At 45.2% G+C, this 27470-nt stretch overlaps 1 protein-coding gene across 2 annotated transcripts in view; it reads left to right on the top strand.

Moving 5' to 3' along the window:
• Positions 1–27470, top strand: part of LOC132762611 (neuronal acetylcholine receptor subunit alpha-7) — a 155401-nt gene that overhangs the window by 76492 nt on the left and 51439 nt on the right. Inside the window, exons 1-2 of one of the 2 annotated variants that reach the window (XM_067471252.1) lie at positions 21111–21349; positions 21632–21741. In XM_067471252.1, coding sequence (XP_067327353.1) covers positions 21329–21349; positions 21632–21741 — 131 coding nt within the window. In that variant the 5' untranslated portion in view covers positions 21111–21328. Of the gene's footprint in view, positions 1–21110; positions 21350–21631; positions 21742–27470 lie in introns of those variants that run through there. The other variant, XM_067471251.1, reaches the window with a different exon arrangement.

The following is a 27470-nucleotide window of genomic DNA, read 5'->3' as shown; positions in this document are numbered from 1 at the left end:
TCACACTCCACCCGAAAGGACTCCCTTCTCTTCTTTCCTCCCTCCCTTTCTTTCCTTTTCTTCCTTCCTTCCCCTTCCTTTCATCCCCTCCTCCTTCCTTCCTGTCCCTCCCTCCTTCCTTCTCCTTCCTTTCCTTCTTTCCCTCCTTCCCTTCCTTCCTGTCCCTCCTTTCTTCTTCCTTTCCTTCTTCTCCTTCCTCCCTCCCTTCCTTCCACACTCCACCCGAAAGGACTCCCTTCCCTTCTTTCCTCCCTCCCTTTCTTTCCTTTTCTTCCTTCCTTCCCCTTCCTTTCCTCCCCCCTCCTTCCTTCCTGTCCCTCCCTCCCTCCTTCTCCTTCCTTTCCTTCTTTCTCTCCTTCCCTTCCTTCCTGTCCCTCCTTTCTTCTTCCTTTCCTTCTTCTCCTTCCTCCCTCCCTTCCTTCCACACTCCACCCGAAATGACTCCCTTCCCTTCTTTCCTCCCTCCCTTTCTTTCCTTTTCTTCCTTCCTTCCCCTTCCTTTCCTCCCCCCTCCTTCCTTCCTGTCCCTCCCTCCTTCCTTCTCCTTCCTTTCCTTCTTTCCCTCCTTCCCTTCCTTCCTGTCCCTCCTTTCTTCTTCCTTTCCTTCTTCTCCTCCCTCCCTTCCTTCCACACTCCACCCGAAAGGACTCCCTTCCCTTCTTTCCTCCCTCCCTTTCTTTCCTTTCCTTTTCTTCCTTCCTTCCCCTTCCTTTCCTCCCCCCTCCTTCCTTCCTGCCCCTCCCTCCTTCCTTCTCCTTCCTTTCCTTCTTTCCCTCCTTCCCTTCCTTCCTGTCCCTCCTTTCTTCTTCCTTTCCTTCTTCTCCTTCCTCCCTCCCTTTCTTCCACACTCCACCCGAAAGGACTCCCTTCTCTTCTTTCCTCCCTCCCTTTCTTTCCTTTTCTTCCTTCCTTCCCCTTCCTTTCATCCCCTCCTCCTTCCTTCCTGTCCCTCCCTCCTTCCTTCTCCTTCCTTTCCTTCTTCCCTTCCTTCCTGTCCCTCCCTCCTTCCTTCTCCTTCCTTTCCTTCTTTCCCTCCTTCCCTTCCTTCCTGTCCCAACTTTCTTATTCCTTTCCTTCCTTTCCTTCTTTTCCTTCTTCCCTCCCTACCTTTCGTCCTTCTTTCCCTTTCTTCATTTCCTTTCCCTTCATTTCCTTCCCTCCCTCCTTTCTTCACCCCCTCCTTCCTTTCCTTCCTTCTTTCCTTCCTGTCCCTCCTCCTTTCTTTTCCTTCCCTTCTTTCCCTCCTTCCCTCCTTCTTCCTTTCCTTCTTTCTATGTATGATATAAATACAATATTTTATATATTGTTATATAGATTACTATATAATATGTTACTATTATATATTATAATTTTATTATATAATACAAATTAAATGGAAGGGACAGTCAAGAAGTAATGAGGGAAAGAGGGGAAGGAGACAAGGAGGGAGGGAAAGAAGAAAGGAAAGAAAGAAAAAAAAGCAAGGAAGGAGAGAAGGAAATAAAAAAGTGAAAGGAAAAAGAGGGAAAGAAGAAGAGAAGGAACAAAAGACAGGGAGGGAGGGAAGGAAGGAAGGAAGGAAGGAGAGAAGGAAGGATGCAACCAAAGAGCAAAGAAGGAGGGGGAGGGGGAGAAACAGGTAGAGATGGAAGAAAGAAGAGAAAAAGGAAGGGAAAGAAATAGAGGAAAGGAGAGAAGGAAATAAAAAAGTGAAAGGAAAAAGAGGGAAAGAAGAAGAGAAGGAACAAAAGACAGGGAGGGAGGGAAGGAAGGAAGGAAGGAAGGAGAGAAGGAAGGATGCAACCAAAGAGCAAAGAAGGAGGGGGAGGGGGAGAAACAGGTAGAGATGGAAGAAAGAAGAGAAAAAGGAAGGGAAAGAAATAGAGGAAAGGAGAGAAGGAAATAAAAAAGTGAAAGGAAAAAGAGGGAAAGAAGAAGAGAAGGAACAAAAGACAGGGAGGGAGGGAAGGAAGGAAGGAAGGAAGGAGAGAAGGAAGGATGCAACCAAAGAGCAAAGAAGGAGGGGGAGGGGGAGAAACAGGTAGAGATGGAAGAAAGAAGAGAAAAAGGAAGGGAAAGAAATAGAGGAAAGGAGAGAAGGAAATAAAAAAGTGAAAGGAAAAAGAGGGAAAGAAGAAGAGAAGGAACAAAAGACAGGGAGGGAGGGAAGGAAGGAAGGAAGGAAGGAGAGAAGGAAGGATGCAACCAAAGAGCAAAGAAGGAGGGGGAGGGGGAGAAACAGGTAGAGATGGAAGAAAGAAGAGAAAAAGGAAGGGAAAGAAATAGAGGAAAGGAGAGAAGGAAATAAAAAAGTGAAAGGAAAAAGAGAGGGAAAGAAGGAGAGAAGGAACAAAAGACAGGGAAGGAAGGAAGGAAGGAAGGAAGGAAGGAAGGAAGGAAGGAAGGAGAGAAGGAAGGATGCAACCAAAGAGCAAAGAAGGAGGGAGGAGGGGGAGAAACAGGTAGAGATGGAAGAAAGAAGAGAAAAAGGAAGGGAAAGAAATAGAGGAAAGGAGAGAAGGAAATAAAAAAGTGAAAGGAAAAAGAGAGGGAAAGAAGGAGAGAAGGAACAAAAGACAGGGAAGGAAGGAAGGAAGGAAGGAAGGAAGGAAGGAAGGAAGGAGAGAAGGAAGGATGCAACCAAAGAGCAAAGAAGGAGGGGGGAGGGGGAGAAACAGGTAGAGATGGAAGAAAGAAGAGAAAAAGGAAGGGAAAGAAATAGAGGAAAGGAGAGAAGGAAATAAAAAAGTGAAAGGAAAAAGAGAGGGAAAGAAGGAGAGAAGGAACAAAAGACAGGAAAGAATGGAAGGAAGGAAGGAAGGAAGGAAGGAAGGAAGGAAGGAGAGAAGAAAGGATGCAACCAAAGAGCAAAGAAGGGGTGAAAGAAACAGCTAGAGATGGAAGAAAGAAGAGAAATAGGAAGGAAAAGAAATAGAGGAAAGGAAGGAAAGAGGGAAGGAAGGAAAGAAAGAGGGAGAGAAGTTTGGCCACGGCAACGCGTGGCGGGTACAGCTAGTAAATAAATAAATAAATAACCAAGATGGCAAATTGCAACATTCACAATTGTGTCCAACAGATAAGAGTTCTTTCCCTCACTCTGTACATTATTCTACAGCTATATAAACCCTACTTGCCTAGTTTCTAACAGACATCACAGCCTCTAAGAACGCCTGCCATAGATGTGGGTGAAACATCAGGAGAGGATGCTTCTGGAACGTGGCCAGACAGCACAGAAAACTCACAGCAACCCCGTGATTCCAGCCTTGAAAGCCTTCGACAACACATTGATTTTCAATCTCTTTATGTTTTTCGAGTGGGGATTGAAGGACTGTAGAGGAAGCACATTTGTGGCTGGTTTGGGTAGTTATTTATTCTTCTGCATCTCATCGATTGCCATTTTTTTTTCAGTCTGTTGGGGGTGGGGGGGGAGACCAATCTCAGCATGTCAATGGCATTCACAACATCCCCTCCTTTGGGAAATAAAAACAACAACAACAGGGAAAGGAGATGCTAATTCAATTTGTCATCGATGTAGGTGTCGGCACCAGACGCCAGAGTTTTTAAAACAAATTATTCAAGCGCCGACAGCCCAGAAATCATTGTGTGTAGAAGAGAGGATGCTTTGTTCTCAAACAGAGAGAGTGAAAAAAGTATCTACAAAATGGACTCATTAAGGATGTGGCCGTTCAAGATTAGTTATCTCCTGCACTGGACCTGATCCAGAACTCTCTGCCTGAAAGATCAAGATCTATATCGGCTTTCCTCTTCCCTTCTCTGGATGATTTAGCATTCTCTCTGTTGGTTGGCCAAGTCATGTTTTAAGCTCTCCTGAGCTTGAAACGTTGGCATCCATACAGAGCCATTCCTGCTGGTTACTGGCAATGCAAGGCGCACACTGAGCTCTTATTCTCTCCAAATGGATTTCCACTTTTTTCTAAAGAGAGAGGCAAGAGCACCAACATCACTTTTCTTGGGTAAGTCGAGGGGGCAATTCTTGCAATGGCAGCATGAAAAATCCAACACACAAACCAGAAGCTTGGCAAAAACTTGGTACATGAAGCTAAAAAAACTTGAGAGAAACTTGAGAAAAAACTTGAGAGTGAGACATTCATGAAATTCCAACTTTGACTCAACTGAGGCAACTCTTTCCCAGTAAAATTAGCAAAAAAAGTAAAGTTCCAAAACAAAGGTTAGTTAACTTCAAGGCAAACTAAAATCCAGAGGTATAAAAATCCTTGAAATAGGCAAAAGAATCCATTAAACAAGGCAACATGAAAAATCCAACACACAAAGCAGGAGCTTAGCAAAAACTTGGTACATGAAGCAAAAAAAAAAAACCTTGAGAAACTTGAGAAAAAACTTGAGAGTGAGACAGTCTTGAAATTCCAACATTGACTCAACTGAGGCAACTCTTTCCCAGTAAAATTAGCAAAAAAAGTAAAGCTCCAAAACAAAGGTTAGTTAACTTCAAGGCAAACTAAAATCCGGAGGTATAAAAATCCATGAAATAGGCACAAGAATCCATGACACAAGGCAGCATGAAAAATCTGATACACAAACCAGAGGCTTAGCAGAAACTTGGTACATGAAGCAAAGAACACTTGAGAGCAAGACCGTCATGAAATTCCAACGTTGACCCAACTGAGGCAACTCTTTCCCAGTAAAATTAGCGAAAAAAAGAGTAAAGTTCCAAAACAAAGGTTAGTTAACTTCAAGGCAAACTAAAATCCAGAGGTATAAAAATCCATGAAATAGGCACAAGAATCCATGACACAAGGCAGCATGAAAAATCTGATACACAAATCAGGAGCTTGGCAGAAACTTGGTACATGAAGCGAAGAACACTTGAGAGCAAGACCGTCATGAAATTCCAACGTTGACTCAACTGAGGCAACTCTTTCCCAGTAAAATTAGCGAAAAAAAGAGTAAAGTTCCAAAACAAAGATTAGTTAATTTCAAGGCAAACTAAAATCTAGAGGTATAAAAATCCATGAAATAGGCAAAAGAATCCATGAAACAAGGCAGCATGAAAAATTCGATACACAAACCAGGAGCTTGGCAAAAACTTGATACATGAAGCTAAAAAAACTTGAGAGTGAGACAGTTATGAAATTCCAACGTTGACTCAACTGAGGCAACTCTTTCCCTGTAAAATTAGAAAAAAGTAAAGTTCCATAACAAGGGTTAGTTAACTTCAAGGCATTAACTTCAAGGCAAACCAAAATCCAGAGGTATAAAAATCCATGAAATAGGCACAAGAATCCATGAAACAAGGCAGCATGAAAAATCCGATACACAAACCAGGAGCTTGGCAGAAACTTGGTACATGAAACTAAGAACACTTGAGAGCAAGACCGTCATGAAATTCCAACGCTGACTCAACTGAGGCAATTCTTTCCCAGTAAAATTAGCAAAAAAAGTAAAGTTCCAAAACAAAGGTTAGTCCATTAACTCCAAGGCAAACCAAAATCCAAAGGTATAAAAATCCATGAAATAGGCACAAGAATCCATGAAACAAGGCAGCATGAAAAATCCGATACACAAACCAGGAGCTTGGCAAAAATTTGGTACATGAAACTAAGAACACTTGAGAGCAAGACTGTCATGAAATTCCAACGTTGACCCAACTTAGGCAACTCTTTCCCATGAATCAATATAAAGGTTTTCCAGATCCCTGAACCGAAAGGAAAGCATTTCTCTTGACCTTACCACCAGATAAAGGTTTCCTATTTCTCTTTTGCTGTAAACGAACTGATCTTCTTTGCACCTGAGCACCCTGTCTCTGTTTACAAAAGCCTTGCTTTCTATTTACACTCTAATTAATATGACTGCCATTAACTTCTGCACCTGACAAACCATCTGCAGATAGTTGCTCTGAGAAAGACTGTGAAGGGCAGCTCCCAGGAATGTAACCTTGTGAATCTTGTGAATCTTCCTGAGACAGCCTGGGCCGTTCGTCTGAGCTTAACTCCAGCCCAGGCAAACCCACATCCCCATTGCCAACAGACCCAGGCTCACCATCAGGAACATCACCCCCATTTCCATCATGGCTCAGTGCCTCAGCCTGCGTGCCTTTGCCAGCATGCAGCTCTCCACTTTGAGAAGTTGCTGTCTACTGAGGAAGTTTGGGTTAGTTCACTTGTGTGGTTTTTTTTTACTCCTGGTACTGTATGTTTCACTTCAAGAAGAGAGAGAGGGAGAGCAAGAGAGGCTGGAATTACAGTATGAAGAAAAATATGCTGTTTTAACTTGCTATTAAACTGGCTAACAGTTGCACTCCAGGCCTGGAAACACCTCTGACCACTGCACCACACAGGAGTCCAGGATTATAAGCAAATAGTTTAATGTAAAACACATAAAAACATATAAAAACAGGAATAAGAAAGGAAGATATATAATCCAAAAAGCAACAGGTGATAACCAAACAATAATCCAATGGATGCTTGCCATAGATGCAGGCGAAACATCAGGAGAAAATGCCTTTAGAACATGGCCATATAGCCTGAAAAATAACCTACAACAACCCAGTGATTCCGGCCACGAAAGCCTTCAACAATAATCTAAATGTCTCATAAAGTTCCAGAGGTGGCAAAGTCCAGGAAAAGCCAGAAATCACAGGTTCAGCATAAGTTCACAAGCAAAAAGGTGTAACTGGTAAAACTTGAACAGGAGTAATGAACTTCCAGAATATTTTCATCAAGGCTTGACTTGAACCAGGAATGAGAGAACGGAGAATTAGCTTCTCGCTGTTAAAACAGTGTTGCCTGAACTGCCCTTAAGGTAAACAACTTGTTTAATAAACACTCATGAAACCATTATGTCTTCCATGAATTTTCTCCACAACTTTTCCATATAATTTCTCTGAATGATCCAATCTATTTTCGTCTCTGATTTGTAAACAAAGACTTTTGTTGATCTCCGTAGCTACAGGTGGCTTCTCATAATCTGAGATCATGAACCCTATCCAAGGTGCTGAATTCTGTCCCTAAAATACAAGATCAGCCTCTTTGGATAGTTGTTTTAGAGTTGACACTTACTTGCTTACTTAGGCGATCCCTCGCTTTCCGAGGATGATTGTCTTCCAATATTCTTGTGGGTCCGTAAGTGGCTGTGGAGCCCTATTCTTGCTCTGCATCTTCTTCCGCAGTGAGGGCATTGGTTTCCAGGTGGAAGGCGGTCTCGGCCGGGGTTGGCTTGACGCGCCTTCCTCTTGGCACGTTTCTCTTTTTCACCCTCCACTCGTGCCTCCTCAAATTCTGCAGCACTGCTGGTCACAGCTGACCTCCAGCTGGAGCGCTCAAGGGCCAGGGCTTCCCAGTTCTCAGTGTCTATGTCACAGCTTTTAAGGTTGGCTTTGAGCCCATCTTTAAATCTCTTTTTCTGTCCTCCAACATTCCATTTTCCGTTCTTGAGTTCGGAATAGAGCAGCTGCTTTGGGAGACGGTGGTTGGGCATCCGGACAACATGGCCGGTCCAGCGGAGTTGGTGGCGGAGGACCATCGCTTCAATGCTGGTGGTCTTTGCTTCTTCCAGCACGCTGACGTTTGTCCGCTTGTCTTCCCAAGAGATTTGCAGGATTTTCCGGAGGCAGCGCTGATGGAATCGTTCCAGGAGATGCATGTGACGTCTATAGACAGTCCACGTCTCACAGGCATAGAGCAGGGTTGGGAGGACAATAGCTTTATAAACAAGCACCTTGGTATCCCTACGGATGTCCCGGTCCTCAAACACTCTCTGCTCCATTCGGAAAAATGCTGCGCTTGCAGAGCTCAGGCGGTGTTGTATTTTGGTGTCGATGTTGACTTTGGTGGAGAGGTGACTGCCAAGGTAGTGGAAATGATCAACATTTTCTAATGTTACACCATTAAGCTGTATCACTGGCATTGGAGAGGGGTTGGCTGGTGCCTGCTGGAAAAGCACCTTGGTTTTTTCAATGTTCAATGACAAGCCGAGCTTCTCGTATGCTTCTGCAAAGGTGTTTAGAGTGGCTTGTAGATCTTCTTCTGAATGCGCACAGACGACGTTGTCATCAGCATACTGGAGTTCTATAACAGATGTTGTTGTAACCTTGTTTTTGGCTTTCAGTCTGCTGAGGTTAAACAGCTTGCCATCTGTCCGATAGATGATTTCCACTCCGGTGGGAAGCTTCCCATCAACAAGGTGAAGTATCATAGCGATGAAGATGGAGAATAGAGTTGGGGCAATAACACATCCCTGTTTGACACCCGATTCCAGCTTAAATGGGTCACTTTGGGAGCCACTGCTGTCCAAAACTGTTGCCATCATGTCATCATGGAGGAGCCGCAGGGTGTTCACAAATTTGTTTGGGCACCCAATTTTTTGGAGGATGGTCCAGAGAGCGCTGCGATTCACTGTGTCGAATGCCTTTGCAAGTGACACTAGACCACAGCATGGATCCATTGCTCTACAGATAGCAGTGTTCAAAGAATGGAATCGGTTTAATTAATAGGGGTGGTTGTCAGTGTCAGAAGCATTGGAGAAGACAAGAGCTAATCGTTGGCTCTCCTGGCAGAAGTCTACCTCCCGCAACCGGCATCTGTAGAGCCGCAGGATATATCGAAGCATGACTTTGATCACGGCCTGCCTTGACAGCATGGTAAACAGCATGCTGAGTTGGGAAAGAATAGCTAATGTCCAGGCAGGAGCCGCACAAGAGGTCAATGTGGCCTGTAATGAGGCTTTCGTGGGAAGAAAGGAGTGAAACAATCATCTTGGCAGAAGTGTGTGACTCTCCAAAGGTAGAGCAAATGATGGGCACATTGATGTGCAAATGGAGGAAAGCCAGCACGAAGCATTCTCCCGTTCGCCGCATGACCCTATTGAGGAGGCTATCTAGGGAGTTCAGGTCGATAGGGGATTGTCAGCTCCCCTTGTTTGCTTTGTCTCACACTCTTAAGGTTGCCGATTTGCAATGCTGCACAAAAGAAATAAAGTTGTGGCAGCATTGCAAGGCCAAAGCACACATGGCATTATCCATGCTGGTAACTTAGGCATGTGTTGTTGAAGACTTCCATGGCTGGAATCACTGGGTTGCTGTGAGTTTTCCGGGCTTTATGGCCATGTTCCAGAAGCATTCTCTCCTGATGCTTCACCCACTTCAACCCGGCTCTAGCAAATTTCTACGAGGGTTGAATGAAAAGTAATGCCTCCACCTTTGTTACTTGGTTTGGATGGGAATATTTTAATAAATCAAATGCAGAAATAATACTTAGAATGTGCTCTTTTTCACATAATCAGACAATTGGATACATTTCTGTTTTTCCACATAATCAGACAATTGGATACATTTCTGCCAACTGTGGCCAAGTTTTCTGAAGCTGTCACTAAAGAAGTCGACACTGCGTTTCTGCTACTCATTGTGCACAGATCTTCTGATAGCCAAGCAAAGCAATAATGTGACCCACACATTCTTCTAAAATGAAGCCGTCATGGAAGAAGTCAACACTCTATGTATTGTCGAAGGCTTTCATGGCTAGAATCACTAGGTTCTTCTGGGTCTTTTCGGGCTATAGAGCCATGTTCTAGAGGCATTTCTCCTGACGTTTCGCCTGCATCTATGGCAAGCATCCTCAGAGGTAGTGAGGTCTGTTGGAACTCCAACCATCACCCAAGTCAAAAAAGAAGCACCATTAAAGCCTTGGCAGACCGTGCAAAAAGAATCTGCGAAGCCCACCTCCTCCAAGATGAACTGAACCACCTCAACTGGGCTCTCCAGGCCAATGGAGACTCCACCTCAGACATCAGAAGAGCTGCAAGACCAAGAACAAGCCACGAGAGTCAAGATGAAGATCCACCTAGAGGAAAAGTGTTCCTGCCATACATCAAGGGAACCACGGACCGCATAGGGAAGCTGATGAGGAAACACAACATACAAACAATCTACAAACCCACCAAGAAAATCCAACAAATGCTACGTTCAGCAAAGGACAAGAGGGATCCTCTCACCTCTGCAGGAGTCTACCGTATACCATGCAGCTGTGGACAAGTCTATATAGGGACCACCAAACGCAGCATTGCCCAGACACGCATCAAGGAACATGAAAGGCACTGCAGACTACTTCAACCAGAGAAGTCAGCCATAGCAGAGCACCTGATGAACCAGCCTGGACACAGCATATTATTTGAGAACACAGAAATGCTGGACCACACCAACCACCACCATGTCAGACTACACAGAGAAGCCATTGAAATCCACAAGCATGTGGACAATTTCAACAGAAAGGAAGAGACCATGAAAATGAACAAAATCTGGCTACCAGTATTAAAAAACTCTAAAATTATAACAGCTAAACAACAGAGAGGAAAAAACCAGGCACAGATTAACACCTCCCAGCAACAGATTTTCCCAGGCTCAGGCAGGCCTTCAAATGCTAATGAAGGTGATCAGCTAAACATTCACACTTAACTGCAGCAGGGAAGAGCTCCTTGCCCCACCCCAGTCATTCCACAGATCTATAAACCCATTGTCCTAATTCCAACAGACCTCACTACCTCTGAGGATGCTTGCCATAGATGCAGGCGAAACGTCAGGAGAAATGCCTCTAGAACATGGCTCTATAGCCCGAAAAGACCCACAAGAACCTAGTCAACACTCTGTTTCCACAACCAGCGTCTCATTTCTCTCATCCTGGGTACCCATCGTGCACAGATCTTCTGATAGGCAAGCAAAGAAATAACGTGACCCACACGTTCTTGTGAAATGCCGATTATGCTTGAAATTTCACTCTGAGTGATACAACAATCATCCTGAATCAATCTGTCAACCTTTTGCTTGTGAAACTCGGTGGTTGCTGTCACAGGATATCCAACTCTTTGTTTGTCATGCAAGGCAGATGCTCCCAACTCAACATCTTTAAACTTACTCGCCGAACGACACACAGAATTCACATCAACACAATCACCATAATCAGCTTGCATTCTCTGATGAATCTCCTTTGGGGTGACACCTTCTACTGCCAAGAATTCAATGACTGCACATTGCTTAAGTTGCATTGACCGACTGTCTGCGCAGGATTCCATACTTCGCACTTTAACAACACAACCAATCAATGCTAAGGCTTCCCACCAAAATGGAACTGTAGAGGAGAGTCTACTGAACAAGCCAGTACCTGCTGCATACTAGTACTGCCATCTGTTGATGTGGAGGCATTACTTTTAATTCAACCCTTGTACATGGAACACTTTGAAAAACAAGGCCTGGAAACAGCATACTGTATGGTTCAGATATGTGGATAACACTTTCACCATTTGGAGCCGTGGAGAAGAAGAACTCAATAAGTTTCTAGACCACATCAACAGCATCCACCCAAACATCCAATTCACCATGGAAAAAGAAAATGAAGGAAAACTGCCATTTCTAGGTGTTCTAGTCATCTGCAACCCAGATTAACAATTGGGTCACACCGTTTACAGAAAACTCTCACACACAGATAGATACCTACATAAAAACTCCAACCATCACCCAAGTCAAAAAAGAAGCACCATTAAAGCCCTGGCTGACCATGGATAAAGAATTCGTGAAGCTCACCTCCTCCAAGGCACCTAAACTGGGCTCTAAACTGGGCTCCGGAAGATCTTAGAGCTTGTGCCGGTTCATAGAAGGAACTGAGAAGGCCGATAAGTTGCCGAGCCAAATTCAAGGTGCAGGTCATGAGCAATAAAGCCCTAATTGGTTCGCGATCACGGAGAACCTTTTAGGGCTTTATAGGTCATGACCTGCACCTTGAATTTGGCTCGGCAACTTATCAGCAGCCAATGAAGCTGTTTAATAGGGGTGATGTATGCTCCCTAAAAGCTGGGTTGCAGCTAAACGTCAAAAAAACCAAGATCATGGCAACAAGAATGATTGACAACTGGGAAATAGAGGGAGAAAATGTGGAGGCCGTGACAGACTTTGTATTTCTAGGTGCAAAGATTACTGCAGATGCAGACTGTGGCCAGGAAATCAGAAGACGCTTCCTTCTTGGGAGGAGAGCAATGTCCAGTCTCGATAAAATAGTAAAGAGTAGAGACATCAGACTGGCAACAAAGATCTGCCTAGTCAAAGCCATGGTCTTCCCTGTAGTAACCTACGGATGTGAGAGCTGGACCTTAGGGAAGGCTGAGCGAAGGAAGATCGATGCTTTTGAGCTGTGGTGTTGGAGGAAAGTTCTGAGAGTGCCTTGGACTGCGAGAAGATCCAACCAGTCCATCCTCCAGGAAATAAAGCCCGACAGCTCACTGGAAGGAAGGATACTAGAGACAAAGTTGAAGTACTTTGGCCACATCATGAGGAGACAGCAAAGCCTAGAGAAGACAATTATGCTGGGGAAAGTGGAAGGCAAAAGGAAGAGGGGCCGACCAAGGGCAAGATGGATGGATGGCATCCTTGAAGTGACTGGACTGACCTTGAAGGAGCTGGGGGTGGTGACGGCCGACAGGGAGCTCTGGCGTGGGCTGGTCCATGAGGTCAAGAAGAGTCGGAGACGACTGAACGAATAAACAACAACATGCTCCCTATAGTTTGCTCCAGTAAAGAGCCTGGCTGCTGCCCAGTGTACCAGTTCAAACTTCCAGGCCGTCTTCAAGGGCAGCCCCATGTAGAGCACATTGCAATAGTCCAGTTTGGATGTAACCAAGGTGTGGACCACCCTGGTCAAGTCAGACTTCACGAGGTATGGTCGCAGCTGGCGCACAAGTCTGAGTTGTGCAAAGGCCCTCCTGGCCACCGCTGACACCTGAGCATCAAGCGACAACGCTGAGTCCAGGAGAATCCCCAAGCTATGGACCTGCGCCTTCAGGGGGAGTGTAACCTTCAGTTATCAGACATTTTCCTTTATCCAACATTCTGCCATTTGGGAGCCCCCGGTGGCGCAGTGGGTTAAAGCACTGAGCTGCTGAGCTTGTTGATCGAAAGGTCGCAGGTTCGATTCCGGGGAGCGGCGTGAGCTTCCGCTGTCAGCCCTAGCTTCTGCCAACCTAGCAGTTCGAAAACATGCAAATGTGAGTAGATCAATAGGTACCGCTCCGGCGGGAAGGTAATGGCGCTCCATGCAGTCATGCTGGCCACATGACCTTGGAGGTGTCTACGGACAACGCTGGGTCTTCGGCTTAGAAATGGAGATGAGCACCACACCCCAGAATCAGACATGACTGGACTTAATGTCAGGGGACTACCTTTACCTTTACCTTTTTCTGCCATTTATGTCGGATAAGCAAGACTCTACTGTACTAACTTTCATATAAGTCAGTTATATCTTTTGTGGCCTTCTCTTCCATTGCTCAAGCATTAAAAACAACATCTCGTTCCCACGTCTTTTCCTTTCGCACAAGAAAGACCTCGAGCATCCGACCAGCATCACAAGTCGGACCTGACACGTTATCTCTAAAATGCCGAGCTAAATAGGATTACACAGGACCAGCCTTTGCTGGGAAATTAGCTTCTAACAAGCCACTTCTAGAATGCACTTGAACTCCCATTAGCAGCTTACACATTCATTAAGAGAACACAGCATTCGAAATACTAATGAACTAAGCATGCATATAAACAAGGTAACAACATGTGCAGCATGGAGCATTAATATACATAGCAAGTACAGAGCATAACGCATATCGTATTTCTTTGATTCCAGGACACATTTTCCCTCTTGTATAAAAATTTCTAAAAATGGGGTGCATCTTAGAATCATGTCTGCTTTTAATATAAATAAATAATATAAATATATTCTTTAAATAAAATATCATGTATTGTTATATTATAATCTATCTATCTATCTATCTATCTATCTATCTATCTATCTATCTATCTATCTATCTAATCTTCTGCCAATCTAGGAGTTTGAAAACATGCAAATGTGAGTAGATCAATAGGTACCGCTTCGGCACTCCATGCAGTCATGCTGGCCACATGACTTTGGAGGTGTCTATGGACAATGCTGGCTCTTCAGCTTAGAAATGAAGATGAGCACCACCACCCCAGAGTCGGACACAACTGGACTTAATGTCCGTGTAAAACCTTTACCACACACACACACACAATAGGCATGGATAAAGTCGCTCAGATAACTCTTTGCTCGTAATGATTTCATTAAAATTACCTTTTTTGAAGCAATATCAAAACTTTTTTAAAAACCAGAAGTCCCTTTGCCCTTCCAAAGCCTTTTCCACCATTTTTGTTATGATTCAAGAAGTGAGTTGAAAATGATTCAGCTTTTCCCCACTTCTGGTCCCTGGCCTCGGCTCAAGCTTGAGAAGCCAGTTTTAAACCAGAGAAGGAAGGAATTTCCTGGCCTCGGCTCAAGCCAGAGAAGCCAGTTTTAAACCGGAGAAGGAACGAATTTCCTGGCCTCAGCTCAAGCCAGAGAAGCCAGTTTTAAACCAGAGAAGGAAGGAATTTCCTGGCCTCGGCTCAAGCCAGAGAAGTCAGTTTTAAACCAGAGAATGAAGGAATTTCCTGGCCTCGGCTCAAGCTAGAGAAGCCAGTTTTAAACCAGAGAAGGAAGGAATTTCCTGGCCTCGGCTCAAGCCAGAGAAGCCAGTTTTAAACCGGAGAAGGAACGAATTTCCTGGCCTCGGCTCAAGCCAGAGAAGCCAGTTTTAAACCAGAGAAGGAAGGAATTTCCTGGCCTCGGCTCAAGCCAGAGAAGTCAGTTTTAAACCAGAGAATGAAGGAATTTCCTGGCCTCGGCTCAAGCTAGAGAAGCCAGTTTTAAACCAGAGAAGGAAGGAATTTCCTGGCCTCGGCTCAAGCCAGAGAAGCCAGTTTTAAACCGGAGAAGGAACGAATTTCCTGGCCTCGGCTCAAGCCAGAGAAGCCAGTTTTAAACCAGAGAAGGAAGGAATTTCCTGGCCTCGGCTCAAGCCAGAGAAGTCAGTTTTAAACCAGAGAATGAAGGAATTTCCTGGCCTCGGCTCAAGCTAGAGAAGCCAGTTTTAAACCAGAGAAGGAAGGAATTTCCTGGCCTCGGCTCAAGCCAGAGAAGTCAGTTTTAAACCAGAGAATGAAGGAATTTCCTGGCCTCGGCTCAAGCCAGAGAAGCCAGTTTTAAACCAGAGAAGGAAGGAATTTCCTGGCCTCGGCTCAAGCCAGAGAAGTCAGTTTTAAACCAGAGAATGAAGGAATTTCCTGGCCTCGGCTCAAGCTAGAGAAGCCAGTTTTAAACCAGAGAAGGAAGGAATTTCCTGGCCTCAGCTCAAGCCAGAGAAGCCAGTTTTAAACCAGAGAAGGAAAGAATTTCCTGGCCTCTGCTCAAGCCAGAGAAGCCAGTTTTAAACCAGAGAAGGAAAGAATTTCCTGGCCTCGGCTCAAGCCAGAGAAGCCAGTTTTAAACCAGAGAAGGAAGGAATTTCCTGGCCTCGGCTCAAGCCAGAGAAGCCAGTTTTAAACCAGAGAAGGAAGGAATTTCCTGGCCTCGGCTCAAGCTAGAGAAAACAGTTTTAACCCAGAGAAGGAAGGAATTTCCTGGCCTCGGCTCAAGCCAGAGAAGCCAGTTTTAAACCAGAGAAGGAAGGAATTTCCTGGCCTCGGCTCAAGCCAGAGATGCCAGTTTTAAACCAGAGAAGGAAGGAATTCCCTGGCCTCGGCTCAAGCCAGAGAAGCCAGTTTTAAACCAGAGAAGGAAAGAATTTCCTGGCCTCGGCTCAAGCCAGAGAAGCCAGTTTTAAACCAGAGAAGGAAGGAATTTCCTGGCCTCGGCTCAAGCCAGAGAAGCCAGTTTTAAACCAGAGAAGGAAAGAATTTCCTGGCCTCGGCTCAAGCCAGAGAAGCCAGTTTTAAACCAGAGAAGGAAGGAATTTCCTGGCCTCGGCTCAAGCCAGAGAAGCCAGTTTTAAACCAGAGAAGGAAGGAATTTCCTGGCCTCGGCTCAAGCCAGAGAAGCCAGTTTTAAACCAGAGAAGGAAGGAATTTCCTGGCCTCGGCTCAAGCCAGAGAAGCCAGTTTTAAACCAGAGAAGGAAGGAATTTCCTGGCCTCGGCTCCAGCCAGAGAAGCCAGTTTTAAACCAGAGAAGGAAGGAATTTCCTGGCCTCGGCTCAAGCCAGAGAAGCCAGTTTTAAACCAGAGAAGGAAGGAATTTCCTGGCCTCCGCTCAAGCCAGAGAAGCCAGTTTTAAACCAGAGAAGGAAGGAATTTCCTGGCCTCGGCTCAAGCCAGAGAAGCCAGTTTTAAACCAGAGAAGGAAAGAATTTCCTGGCCTCGGCTCAAGCCAGAGAAGCCAGTTTTAAACCAGAGAAGGAAGGAATTTCCTGGCCTCGGCTCAAGCCAGAGAAGCCAGTTTTAAACCAGAGAAGGAAGTAATTTCCTGGCCTCGGCTCAAGCCAGAGAAGCCAGTTTTAAACCAGAGAAGGAAGGAATTTCCTGGCCTCGGCTCAAGCCAGAGAAGCCAGTTTTAAACCAGAGAAGGAAGGAATTTCCTGGCCTCGGCTCAAGCCAGAGAAGCCAGTTTTAAACCAGAGAAGGAAGGAATTTCCTGGCCTCCGCTCAAGCCAGAGAAGCCAGTTTTAAACCAGAGAAGGAAGGAATTTCCTGGCCTCGGCTCAAGCTAGAGAAAACAGTTTTAAACCAGAGAAGGAAGGAATTTTCTGGCCTCGGCTCAAGCCAGAGAAGCCAGTTTTAAACCAGAGAAGGAAAGAATTTCCTGGCCTCAGCTCAAGCCAGAGAAGCCAGTTTTAAACCAGAGAAGGAAGGAATTTCCTGGCCTCAGCTCAAGCCAGAGAAGCCAGTTTTAAACCAGAGAAGGAAAGAATTTCCTGGCCTCGGCTCAAGCCAGAGAAGCCAGTTTTAAACCAGAGAAGGAAGGAATTTTCTGGCCTCGGCTCAAGCCAGAGAAGCCAGTTTTAAACCAGAGAAGGAAAGAATTTCCTGGCCTCGGCTCAAGCCAGAGAAGCCAGTTTTAAACCAGAGAAGGAAGGAATTTCCTGGCCTCGGCTCAAGCCAGAGAAGCCAGTTTTAAACCAGAGAAGGAAAGAATTTCCTGGCCTCAGCTCAAGCCAGAGAAGCCAGTTTTAAACCAGAGAAGGAAGGAATTTTCTGGCCTCGGCTCAAGCCAGAGAAGCCAGTTTTAAACCAGAGAAGGAAAGAATTTCCTGGCCTCGGCTCAAGCCAGAGAAGCCAGTTTTAAACCAGAGAAGGAAGGAATTTCCTGGCCTCGGCTCAAGCCAGAGAAGCCAGTTTTAAACCAGAGAAGGAAGGAATTTCCTGGCCTCGGCTCAAGCCAGAGAAGCCAGTTTTAAACCAGAGAAGGAAGGAATTTCCTGGCCTCGGCTCAAGCCAGAGAAGCCTGTTTTAAACCAGAGAAGGAAGGAATTTCCTCCGCTTCCTTTTCCCCATTTCTGGTCTCTGGCCTATATATATATAGTAGGCATGGATAGAGCAGCTCGGATAACACGTTGCTCGTAATAATTTTATTAAAATTAATTTTTTGAAGTGATGTTGAAGCTTTTTTAAGAACCGGAAGTCCCTTTGCCCTTCTGAAACGTTTTTTCTCCATTTTTGTTATGACTCAGGAAGTGAGTCAGAAATTATTCAGCTTTTCCCCGCGTCTGGTCCCTGGCCTTGGCTCAAGCCAGAGAAGGCAGTTTTAAACCAGAGAAGGAAGGAATTTCCACCGTTTGCTTTTCCCCGTTTCTGGAGTAAATCAACTACTTTCCAAGTAAAGACCACCCAATGAAACATGAAATAACACATTCAAACCATTAACAAAAGGATTCGGAAGACTCAGAAGTTTTGAAAAGTTTTGAATTTTTTTCCTGTGAAAATCAGAATTAACTTTAGAATTGAACCACTAGCGCCCCCTACATCCGAAATGAGTTTTGAACCATTTTTAAAATCATTTTTTTTAATATATTACTAACTTGTGTTGCTTGGGTTATTTGAAAAAGTCAATGTTTTAATTGTACAAAATGCAGAAGGTTGTGGGTGAACTACAAGTCACATCATACCAGGTTAACCCTGAAAAACTCCATTTGTACTTAAAGTTTGTTATGTTGGGCAAGTTTGTTGGGTAAGTCTGCTTTGGGCAAGTTTGCCTTAGATGAATCATCAGGGGGTTCAGTGTAAGGAAAACTACAACTCCTCAAACCCTGCATTAAGATCACTACACATGAGTTCAAAGCCAGCTCGGGTTGGAGTGAGCTTCTGACCAATTTGTGTAACGTGCTGTCGACCTTTGCAGCCCAAAAGACAGTTACACCAGTCAAGTAGGAAATTTAGGTACCGCTTATGCGGGGAGGCTAATTTATGATGCCATAAAAATCTCCAGCAAGAATGCAAAGAATAAAGAAGTACAAATGGATGGAGAAGCAACAGCTCCCCTGGTGGCTGGAATACCCTCATGAAAAAGCTGGAGTGTTAAATAGCCTCTGTGTGTCTGTCCATGTATCTTGTGTGTCTATGGCATTGAATGTTTGCCATGTATATTATGTACTTTGTAATCTGCCCAGAGTCCCCTGCGGGGTGAGAGGGGCGGAATATAAATACTGTAAATAAATAAACAACCGTATTCAGGGTGCCCCCAGTGTTGCAGTGGGTTAAACCACTGAGCTGCTAAGCTTGTTGACCAAAAGGTCGCAGGTTCGAATCCGGGGAGTGGCATGAGCTTCCACTGTCAGCCCCAGCTTCTGCCAACCTAGCAGTTTGAAAACATGCAAATGTGAGTAGATCAATAGGTACTGCTCTGGCGGGAAGGTAACGGCGCTCCATGCAGTCATGCTAGCCACATGAACTTGGAGGTGTCTATGGACAACGCCGGCTCTTCGGCTTAGAAATGGAGATGAGCACCACACCCCAGAGTCAGACATGACTGGACTTAATTATTATTATTATTATAACTTTATTTGTACCCCGCTAGCATCTCCCAAGGGATTTGATGCGGCTTACAACAGGCCGAAGCCCACACAATACAACAATACAGTATCTAGCAAATAAAACAGTTAAGCAAGAACAATAACAATAGCAGTACAACAAGACATTATTAAAACTGAGCCGGCCAGAGTAGGGGTACAGGATTAAAAGTGCTGATGTGTCGGAGGGATATGGGATTATAATATAAGTGCGGTGTGCGGTGTGCGGTGATCTTGGTTCTAACTAAAGTGCTTCTGGGATTTGGTACTGGGGTTCCTAGTCTGAAAAGGGACGTTGGAACAGTCAGGTTTTCAAATTCTTTCTGAAGACTGCCAATGTAGGGGCTTGTCTGAGGTCTTTCGGGAGGGCATTCCAGAGGCGGGAGGCCACCACAGAGAAGGCCCTGTCTTGTGTCCCCACCAAGCGCACTTGTGACGCGGGCGGGATCACGAGCAGGGTCTCTCCAGATGACCGGAGTGAACGTGTGGGTTCGTAGACAACGATACGGTCACGCAGGTAGGGTGGTCCCAAACCGTTCAGGGCTTTGTAGGTAAGCACCTGCACCTTAAATTGGGCTCAGAAAATAAACGGCAGCCAGTGGAGCTTCTTAAACAGGAGGGTTGACCTCTCTCTGTAGTGGGCCCCAGTTAACATCCTGGCTGCTGCCCGTTGGACCAATTGGAGTTTCCGAGCCGTTTTCAAGGGCAGCCCCATGTTGAGCGCATTGCAGTAATCCAGTCTGGAGTAATCCACTTAATGTCAGGGGAAAACCTTTACCTTTACTTATTCAGGTTAAAGTTATGGAAACGAAGTTCTTTACGGATGGTTTAGCATTATATGTTTGCACATTGCAAATGGTTGTGCATGCAGCATGCACTGAGCTTGCAGGTGGATTTGTTGTTCATTCGTTCAGTCGTCTCCGACTCTTCGTGACCTCATGGACCAGCCCATGCCAGAGCTCCCTGTCGGCCGTTACCACCCCCAGCTCCCTCAAGGTCAATCCAGTCACTTCAAGGATGCCATCCATCCATCTTGCCCTTGGTCGGCCCCTCTTCCTTTTGCCTTCCACTTTCCCCAGCATAATTGTCTTCTCTAGGCTTTCCTGTCTCCTCATGAAGTGGCCAAAGTACTTCAACTTTGTCTCTAGTCTCCTTCCCTCCAATGAGCAGTCGGGCTTTCTTTCCTGGAGGATGGACTGGTTGGATCTTCTCGCAGTCCAAGGCACTCTCAGCACTTTCCTCCAACACCACAGCTCAAAAGCATCTCTCTTCCTTCGCTCAGCCTTCCCTAAGGTCCAGCTCTCACATCCGTAGGTGACTACAGGGAATACCATGGCTTTGACTAGGCAATGGATCTTTGTTGCCAGTGTGATGTTTCTACTCTTCACTATTTTATCGAGACTGGACATTGCTCTCCTCCCAAGAAGGAAGCGTCTTCTGATTTCCTGGCCGCAGTCTGCATCTGCAGTAATCTTTGCACCTAGAAATACAAAGTCTGTCACGGCCTCCACAGTTTCTCCCTCTATTTTCCAGTTGTCAATCGTTCTTGTTGCCATAATCTTGGTTTTTTTGACGTTTAGCTGCAACCCGGCTTTTGCGCTTTCTTCTTTCACCTTGATTAGAAGGCTCCTCAGCTCCTCCTCGCTTTCGGCCATCAGAGTGGTGTCATCTGCATATCTGAGGTTGTTAATGTTTCTTCCAGCAATTTTCACCCCAGCTTTGCATTCATCCAGCCCCGCACATCCTCGCATGATGTGTTCTGCATACAAGTTAAAAAGGTTGGGTGAGAGGATGCAGCCTTGCCGTACGCCTTTCCCAATCTTGAACCAGTCTGTTGTTCCGTGGTCAGTTCTGACTGTGGCTACTTGGTCCTTGTACAGATTCCTCAGGAGAGAGACAAGGTGGCTTGGGATGCCCATCCCACTAAGAACTTGCCACAATTTATTATGATCCACACAGTCAAAGGCTTTAGAATAGTCAATGAAGCAGAAGTAGATGTTTATGTTTATGTTTATGTTTATGCAGGTGGATAGTTAGCTACAATTTACTAACAAGGCAGTGTAACTTGTGAGCATGGAATTATGCTCAGTTTCCTCAATGTAGCAACTCAGTCGATGTGCTTAGTGGAGAAATATGCTGAGACGACACTAATCAAGTGGTTTGCTTGTACGTGTGAACTCCTCACCCGCCGGCCTTGAAACTCTTTGAACAATTCATTTTTAATGAGGGCTTGATGTGAACAGAATGCTACTTCCTTCCTATTACGAGACATTTCCTCAAATCTTGGACCTGCCTTGTTTCCTTTGGAGAATGGAATTTGCTCACGTATCTTATCAGAGAAGAGACCTTTCGCCGTCCGACCTAATGTGCTTCTAATCGGTTATTACAGTCTAATCATTTTTTCGGCGAAAAGGAACTCACCGAGTTATGGCTCCAAAGACAAATGTAATTGGAGGAAATGCAGAGACTTTGTAAGCCCCCAAAATAATAATTTGCCATCGTCCAATTTTATGCTTGAGGCAACAGGAGCGGTAAGTCACAAACAAGCCGAAATCTCTTTCCCGGGCTGTTGTGTGCGATTGGGTGACCCAAAATGCAATTTTAATGCTTTCAATTTGTTTTCCTGCTTAAGGTGGCTAAATGTGCCATCTGTAAAGGGTTTGTGTTTATAAGCATAATGTTGCTTTTTGCGAGACCGAAGTAATACTTTCATTTAGGGGAGAAGCTGGGCGGTGAGTCTGCAGAAGAAAGCTAGGCCTAATGGAAATGGAAATGACTGCATTTTTGGACTGCTTTTCTTTCTCATTTTCAAGTATTGGACAGACTATTACCTCCAGTGGAATATGTCGGACTATCCGGGAGTGAAAAATGTCCGTTTTCCAGATGGACTGATATGGAAGCCAGATATTCTTCTGTACAACAGGTAAGCTAACTGTATGTAAATAGAGAGAAAGTGAGAAAGAGATGATAGCTAGATAGTAGGCTTGGGCGGTTTCGTTCGTTAATTTCGTAATTCGTTATTAATTCGTATTTAAATTAGCTTACGATCCAATATTGAGCCATGCAGGAATAGTGTGAGGAGTAAATTAGATTCGAAACAATTTTTTCAATTTATTTCGTAATTATTTCGTAATTATTTCGTAATTATTTCGTAATTATTTCGTAATTATTTCGTAATTATTTCGTAATTATTTTGGCATGTCTGGTGCAAGTTTTATAGTTGTTGTTTGTCGACAACAGAGGGAGAGGGAAGCTTCAGAAGTTCCTCCTGTCCCATTTGGAGGTTTTTTTAGCATATTGCGCAATCGCGTCCGCCATTAACGAATTGATTTGTAATTATACGAAATTTCATAAATTTTGAAATTTTTAAAAGGAAAATTTCGGAATTCTTTAAAAAAACGAAACGCAAGGGCCCCCTAAAAACGAAACGAGTTTAGAAACAAATTTTTCCGTTGTTACCCAAGCCTACTAGATAGATTAAAGATTTTCCCTGATCCACTTCTATTTATCACAGAATGCTGAAACTACACATGAGTAATGATATAAGTTTCTATTGCTTATGTGCCAATTTACAACTCAGAACTGATAATGGTATTGAGTTTACAGGTATCGAAGTGGGGTGAGGTTTGAGAATGGACCCAGTGGAATACTAAGCAGTCTTCAGGTTCCTTGACTTGAAAGGCTCCACACCAAAGGAGACGTTCGGTGAGACGAAAGCGGCTTATGGTGAGGATTCCCCATCAAAACTAACAAACTGAAGTTCAACAGTGACAAATGCAAGATACTCCACTTTGGCAGGAAAAACGAAATGCAAAGATACAGAATGGGGGACAATGCCTGGCTCGAGAGCAGTACGTGTGAAAAAGATCTTGGAGTCCTCGTGGACAACAAGTTAAACATGAGCCAACAATGTGATGTGGCGGCAAAAAAAGCCAATGGGATTTTGGCCTGCATCAAGAGGAGCATAGTGTCTCTAGATCTAGGGAAGTCATGCTACCCCTCTATTCTGCTCTGGTTAGACCACACCTGGAATATTGTGTCCAATTCTGGGCACCACAATTCAAGAGAGATGTTGACAAGCTGGAATGTGTCCAGAGGAGGGCGACTAAAATGATCAAGAGTCTGGAGAACAAGCCCTATGAGGAGCGGCTTAAGGAGCTGGGCATGTTTAGCCTGAAGAAGAGAAGGCTGAGAGGAGATATGATGATAGCCATGTATAAATACGTGAGAGGAAGCCACAGGGAGGAGGGAACAAGCTTGTTTTCTGCTTCCTTGGAGACTAGGACGTGGAACAATGGCTTCAAACTACAAGAGAGGAGATTCCATCTGAACATGAGGAAGAACTTCCTGACTGTGAGAGCCATTCAGCAGTGGAACTCTCTGCCTCGGAGTGTGGTGGAGGCTCCTTCTTTGGAAGCTTTTAAACAGAGGCTGGATGGCCATCTGTCGGGGGTGATTTGAATGCAATATTCCTGCTTCTTGGTAGGGGGTTGGACTGGATGGCCCATGAGGTCTCTTCCAATTCTTTGATTCTATGATTCTATGAGGAAGGACACAGGTAAAGAAGGAAGAAAGAAGAAGGAAAAGAAAAAGAGGGAAGGAAAGAGAGAAAGAGAGAAAGGAGAGAAAGAGGGAGGGAAGATTGGCCACAGCAATGCGTGGCAGGTACAGGCTGAGAGGAGATATGATGATAGCCATGTATAAATACGTGAGAGGAAGCCACAGGGAGGAGGGAACAAGCTTGTTTTCTGCTTCCTTGGAGACTAGGACGTGGAACAATGGCTTCAAACTACAAGAGAGGAGATTCCATCTGAACATGAGGAAGAACTTCCTGACTGTGAGAGCCATTCAGCAGTGGAACTCTCTGCCTCGGAGTGTGGTGGAGGCTCCTTCTTTGGAAGCTTTTAAACAGAGGCTGGATGGCCATCTGTCGGGGGTGATTTGAATACAACATTCCTGCTTCTTGGCAGAATGGGGTTGGACTGGATGGCCCAGGAGGTCTCTTCCAACTCTTTGATTCTATGATTCTATGATTCTATGTGTAAAAACCCACACAAGCCCCAAGGCGTCTACCTTGACCCTCCTGGCCAAAAATGCAGAATCTCCTGTCACAAATGCCCTCTGACAGAAAAATCTAAGCTCAAAAATCTACCTCTCCTCTCTCCTCGGTTCCCAAAGCCAGTCTCCTCTCTTCAAAGCCAAAAATCAATCTCCTGCTTTCTATCAAGTTGACACTTTTCCCTCTCTGTGCTTAACTCCTCCCATTTGTCCTAACCAATCCAGAGAGAGCTCCAGCTCCTCCCCTCTTCTCCTCTTACACTCCCAAGATGTCTGCTTCTTATGCTTACACTCCCAAAATGGAGGCCTGCCTACTGACATTCCAGGCTTCTCTTTCGGCCTACAAGGTAAGAACCATTACACCATTCATCACCTAGCCCAAAATGGCAAGATGAGTGTGGGGTCCATGGAAAAAATCTCCCAAGGCCATCTTCACCTGCATAAGGTATCCGCTCGCTGGGTCCCTCGGCTGCTCACACCTTTCCAGAAGCAGGAACGAGTCGAATGCTCTCAGGCTCTCTTGGCAATGATGTGCCATGAAACCAGGAGGACTTTTGTCAACAGACTGATCACACAGGGTGAAAGCAGGGTCCATCACTTTGATCCTGATTCCTGAGACTACAATCCAGTGGATGCAATGGAAGCATCATGACTCACCACCTCCAAAGAAGCACGTGCCCAACTCTCAGCAGGCAAGGTCATGCTCACAGTATTTTGGGACCAGCACAGAGTAGGATGGATGGATTTCCTAGCAAAGAGGACCATGATCACTGGGCTAGACTAGGCTTTACTGATACAGAAATTGCAGGAGGCCATCAAAACCAAGAGACAATCTGGCATGCTGACATGCCTTCAATGTTGATTGAAATTGTTGTCATGGTTGTCCTGAAAAGGTTCGTTGGTTGTTTTGCTTGCTTGTTTGCATGCTGCAAGTCGTTTCTGGAATGAGAGAATCTGCCGTCTACGAAGACATTGCCCAGGGGATGCCCGGATGTCTATGATCTACAGAGACACTCGCTGGAACACCTCAGCAAGTGAGAGTCCAAAAGTGGCAGGCTCAAACCCAGAACCTCAATCAATGGCTGATACCAAATGAGAGACTCCCCCCGGGCACACAGAAAACTGGGCGACTTGGAAGGCGCTGAACAGACTGCGCTCTGGCACCACGAGATGCAGAGCCAACCTTCAGAAATGGGGCTACAAAGTGGAATCCACGACATGTGAGTGTGGAGAAGAGCAAACTACAGACAATCTGCTGCAATGCAACCTGAGCCCTGCTATTTCGTTGGCGTGGTGGCTGATACCGAAACTGGGGCAGGCCGGAGATGTCACTGCCTTGGTCCTTTCACTATTGGCTGCTACTTCCCAGCGGATGTCAGGTGGTGCAATAGCGGCTACACAGTTTAATTTCTCCAGTGGTGTAGGCTGCATACACCCCATGATAGTGCAACATGTCTCATTAAGAACCACATCCACTGTTTTATTGTGGTGAGATGTGTTCCACGCTGGGCATGCATACTCAGCAGCAGAGTAGCATAGTGCAAGGGCAGATGTCTTCACTGTGTCTGGTTGTGATCCCCAGGCTTTACCAGTCAGCTTTTCTATTATATTGTTTCTAGGACCCACTTTTTGCTTGGTAACCATAGCCATTTAAAATTTTAAATTGCCTTGAATAGGCAGGATTACTTTTAATATATGTGCGTTATGGTGACAATTTTTATGCTTATATTTTGTTTTGTTAATCTTATGGTTATGTTGTTTTTACTTTGTATGTTTTGTGATGTTAGTTGGGAACCGCTCTGAGGCCCCTCGGGGAGATGGAGCAGTATATAAATAAAGTATTATTATTATAATAGATAAAATACGTGAAAGGATGCCATGTAGAAGATGGAACAAGCTTTCTTTTTGCTGAACTGAAAACTACCCTGACATTGTGGGTAAAGTAGTGTTCACAAGGCTGTTGTCCCCCTCCCCCAGTGGGCCTAGTTTAAAGTGCGCCTAATGAGGTTTGCGAGTCTGTGAGCAAAAAGGTGTTTTCCTACTTGTGTGAGATGCACCCCATCCCTTGCCAGTAGGCCATCCTCCTGGAAAAGCAGGCCATGGCTTCCTTGACCATGGCCTGCTTTTCCAGGAGGATGGCCTTCTTTGGAAGCTTTTAAACAGAGGCTGGATGGCCATCTGTCAGGGGTGATTTGAATGCAATATTCCTGCTTCTTGGCAGGGGGTTGGACTGGATGGCCCATGAGGTCTCTTCCAACTCTTTGATTCTATGATTCTATGATTCTATGTGATGAACTCAGCTTACAAGAAAAGACATTCCACCCAAACTTTCGGAAGAACGTTTTAACCGTAACAATAATTCAACAGTAGAATAAACTAATGTTGAAGAGTCCAAAAACTTTCCCTATTTGGAGGTCTTTAAATAGAGAATGGATGGGCATTTTTCAGGCGTGCTTTCGTTGGGTATTCTTGCATGGCGTGGGGTTGGACTAAGATCCATGCTATTGGGCTAAGATCCATGCCATTATTGTTTTTAAGACACTCAAGAACTTCTCCAAAGTTGTCTCCTGGCTTCCTGCTGTTTTACGGGCAGGTTGCCCTTTCGGAACGATGTACTGTGTTCACAGCTGTCTATGCTCATTTGTCTTGCCAAGCTGGCTGGCCAACTGTCCGTTGCGCAGGGACTGATATTTATGCACTGGATGGAAGCTCTTGCCTGCTGACCGTGTGTGAGAGAGAAGGATTAAGCCAGACAGCGTGTTTAAATATTCCCAGGTCACTTGTCATTTTGTTTTTCACTCTTTTGCTCTCCTGGCCTAGCTTTCTCCCTGTTGCCTCTTTCTGTTGTTTGCAAAATGTAATACCAAATCCCCAGCTGAATATGCACGCTAGCCCTTGCCTTAGCCAAAGGAGGATTTGTAGTAGCATGCACGAAGCAAACAAAGGGGAGGGCAGCACATGATCTGCAATGTGTCAAACCGAAGGCATGCACCCTCCAAATATTTTATAGATAAAAATAGAAATACTTCTCTATTGCCCGCTAGTCCTATTTTCACCCCGCAGTGAGGATGGCTCAATCTGTATTTTGCTCAAATGCATCCTGACCTGCTTCCACATCAATCTGTGACTGCTTTTTAAAGTCTTATGAATTCATGTGAATTTCACTTCTCCCACACAGTGTAGGCATTAGACTTGTGCATGGAACCATTTCCCTTCCTTTCATCCATTATTTCTTGCTTGCATGCTGGAACACCTCAGCAAGCGAGAGTCCAAAAGTGGCAGGCCCAAACCCAGAACCTCAACCAATGGCTGATACCCAATGAGAGACTCCCTCCTGGGCACACAGAAGACGGGCGACTTGGAAGGTACTGAACAGACTGCGCTCGGGCACCATGAGATGCAGAGCCAACCTTCAGAAATGGGGCTACAAAGTGGAATCCTCGGCATGCGAGTGTGGAGAAGAGCAAACCACTGACCACCTGCTGCAATGCAACCTGAGCCCTGCCACATGCACCATGGAGGACCTTCTTGCAGCAACACCGGAAGCACTCCAAGTGGCCAGATACTGGTCAAAGGACATTTAACCAACTACCA

The sequence above is a fragment of the Anolis sagrei genome, chromosome 9, assembly GCF_037176765.1.
Source record: "Anolis sagrei isolate rAnoSag1 chromosome 9, rAnoSag1.mat, whole genome shotgun sequence".
NCBI classification, from domain to species: Eukaryota; Metazoa; Chordata; class Lepidosauria; order Squamata; family Dactyloidae; genus Anolis; species Anolis sagrei.
The sequence above is the reverse complement of the archived record's forward strand: the minus strand, read 5'-3'. Positions and strand labels throughout refer to the sequence as shown.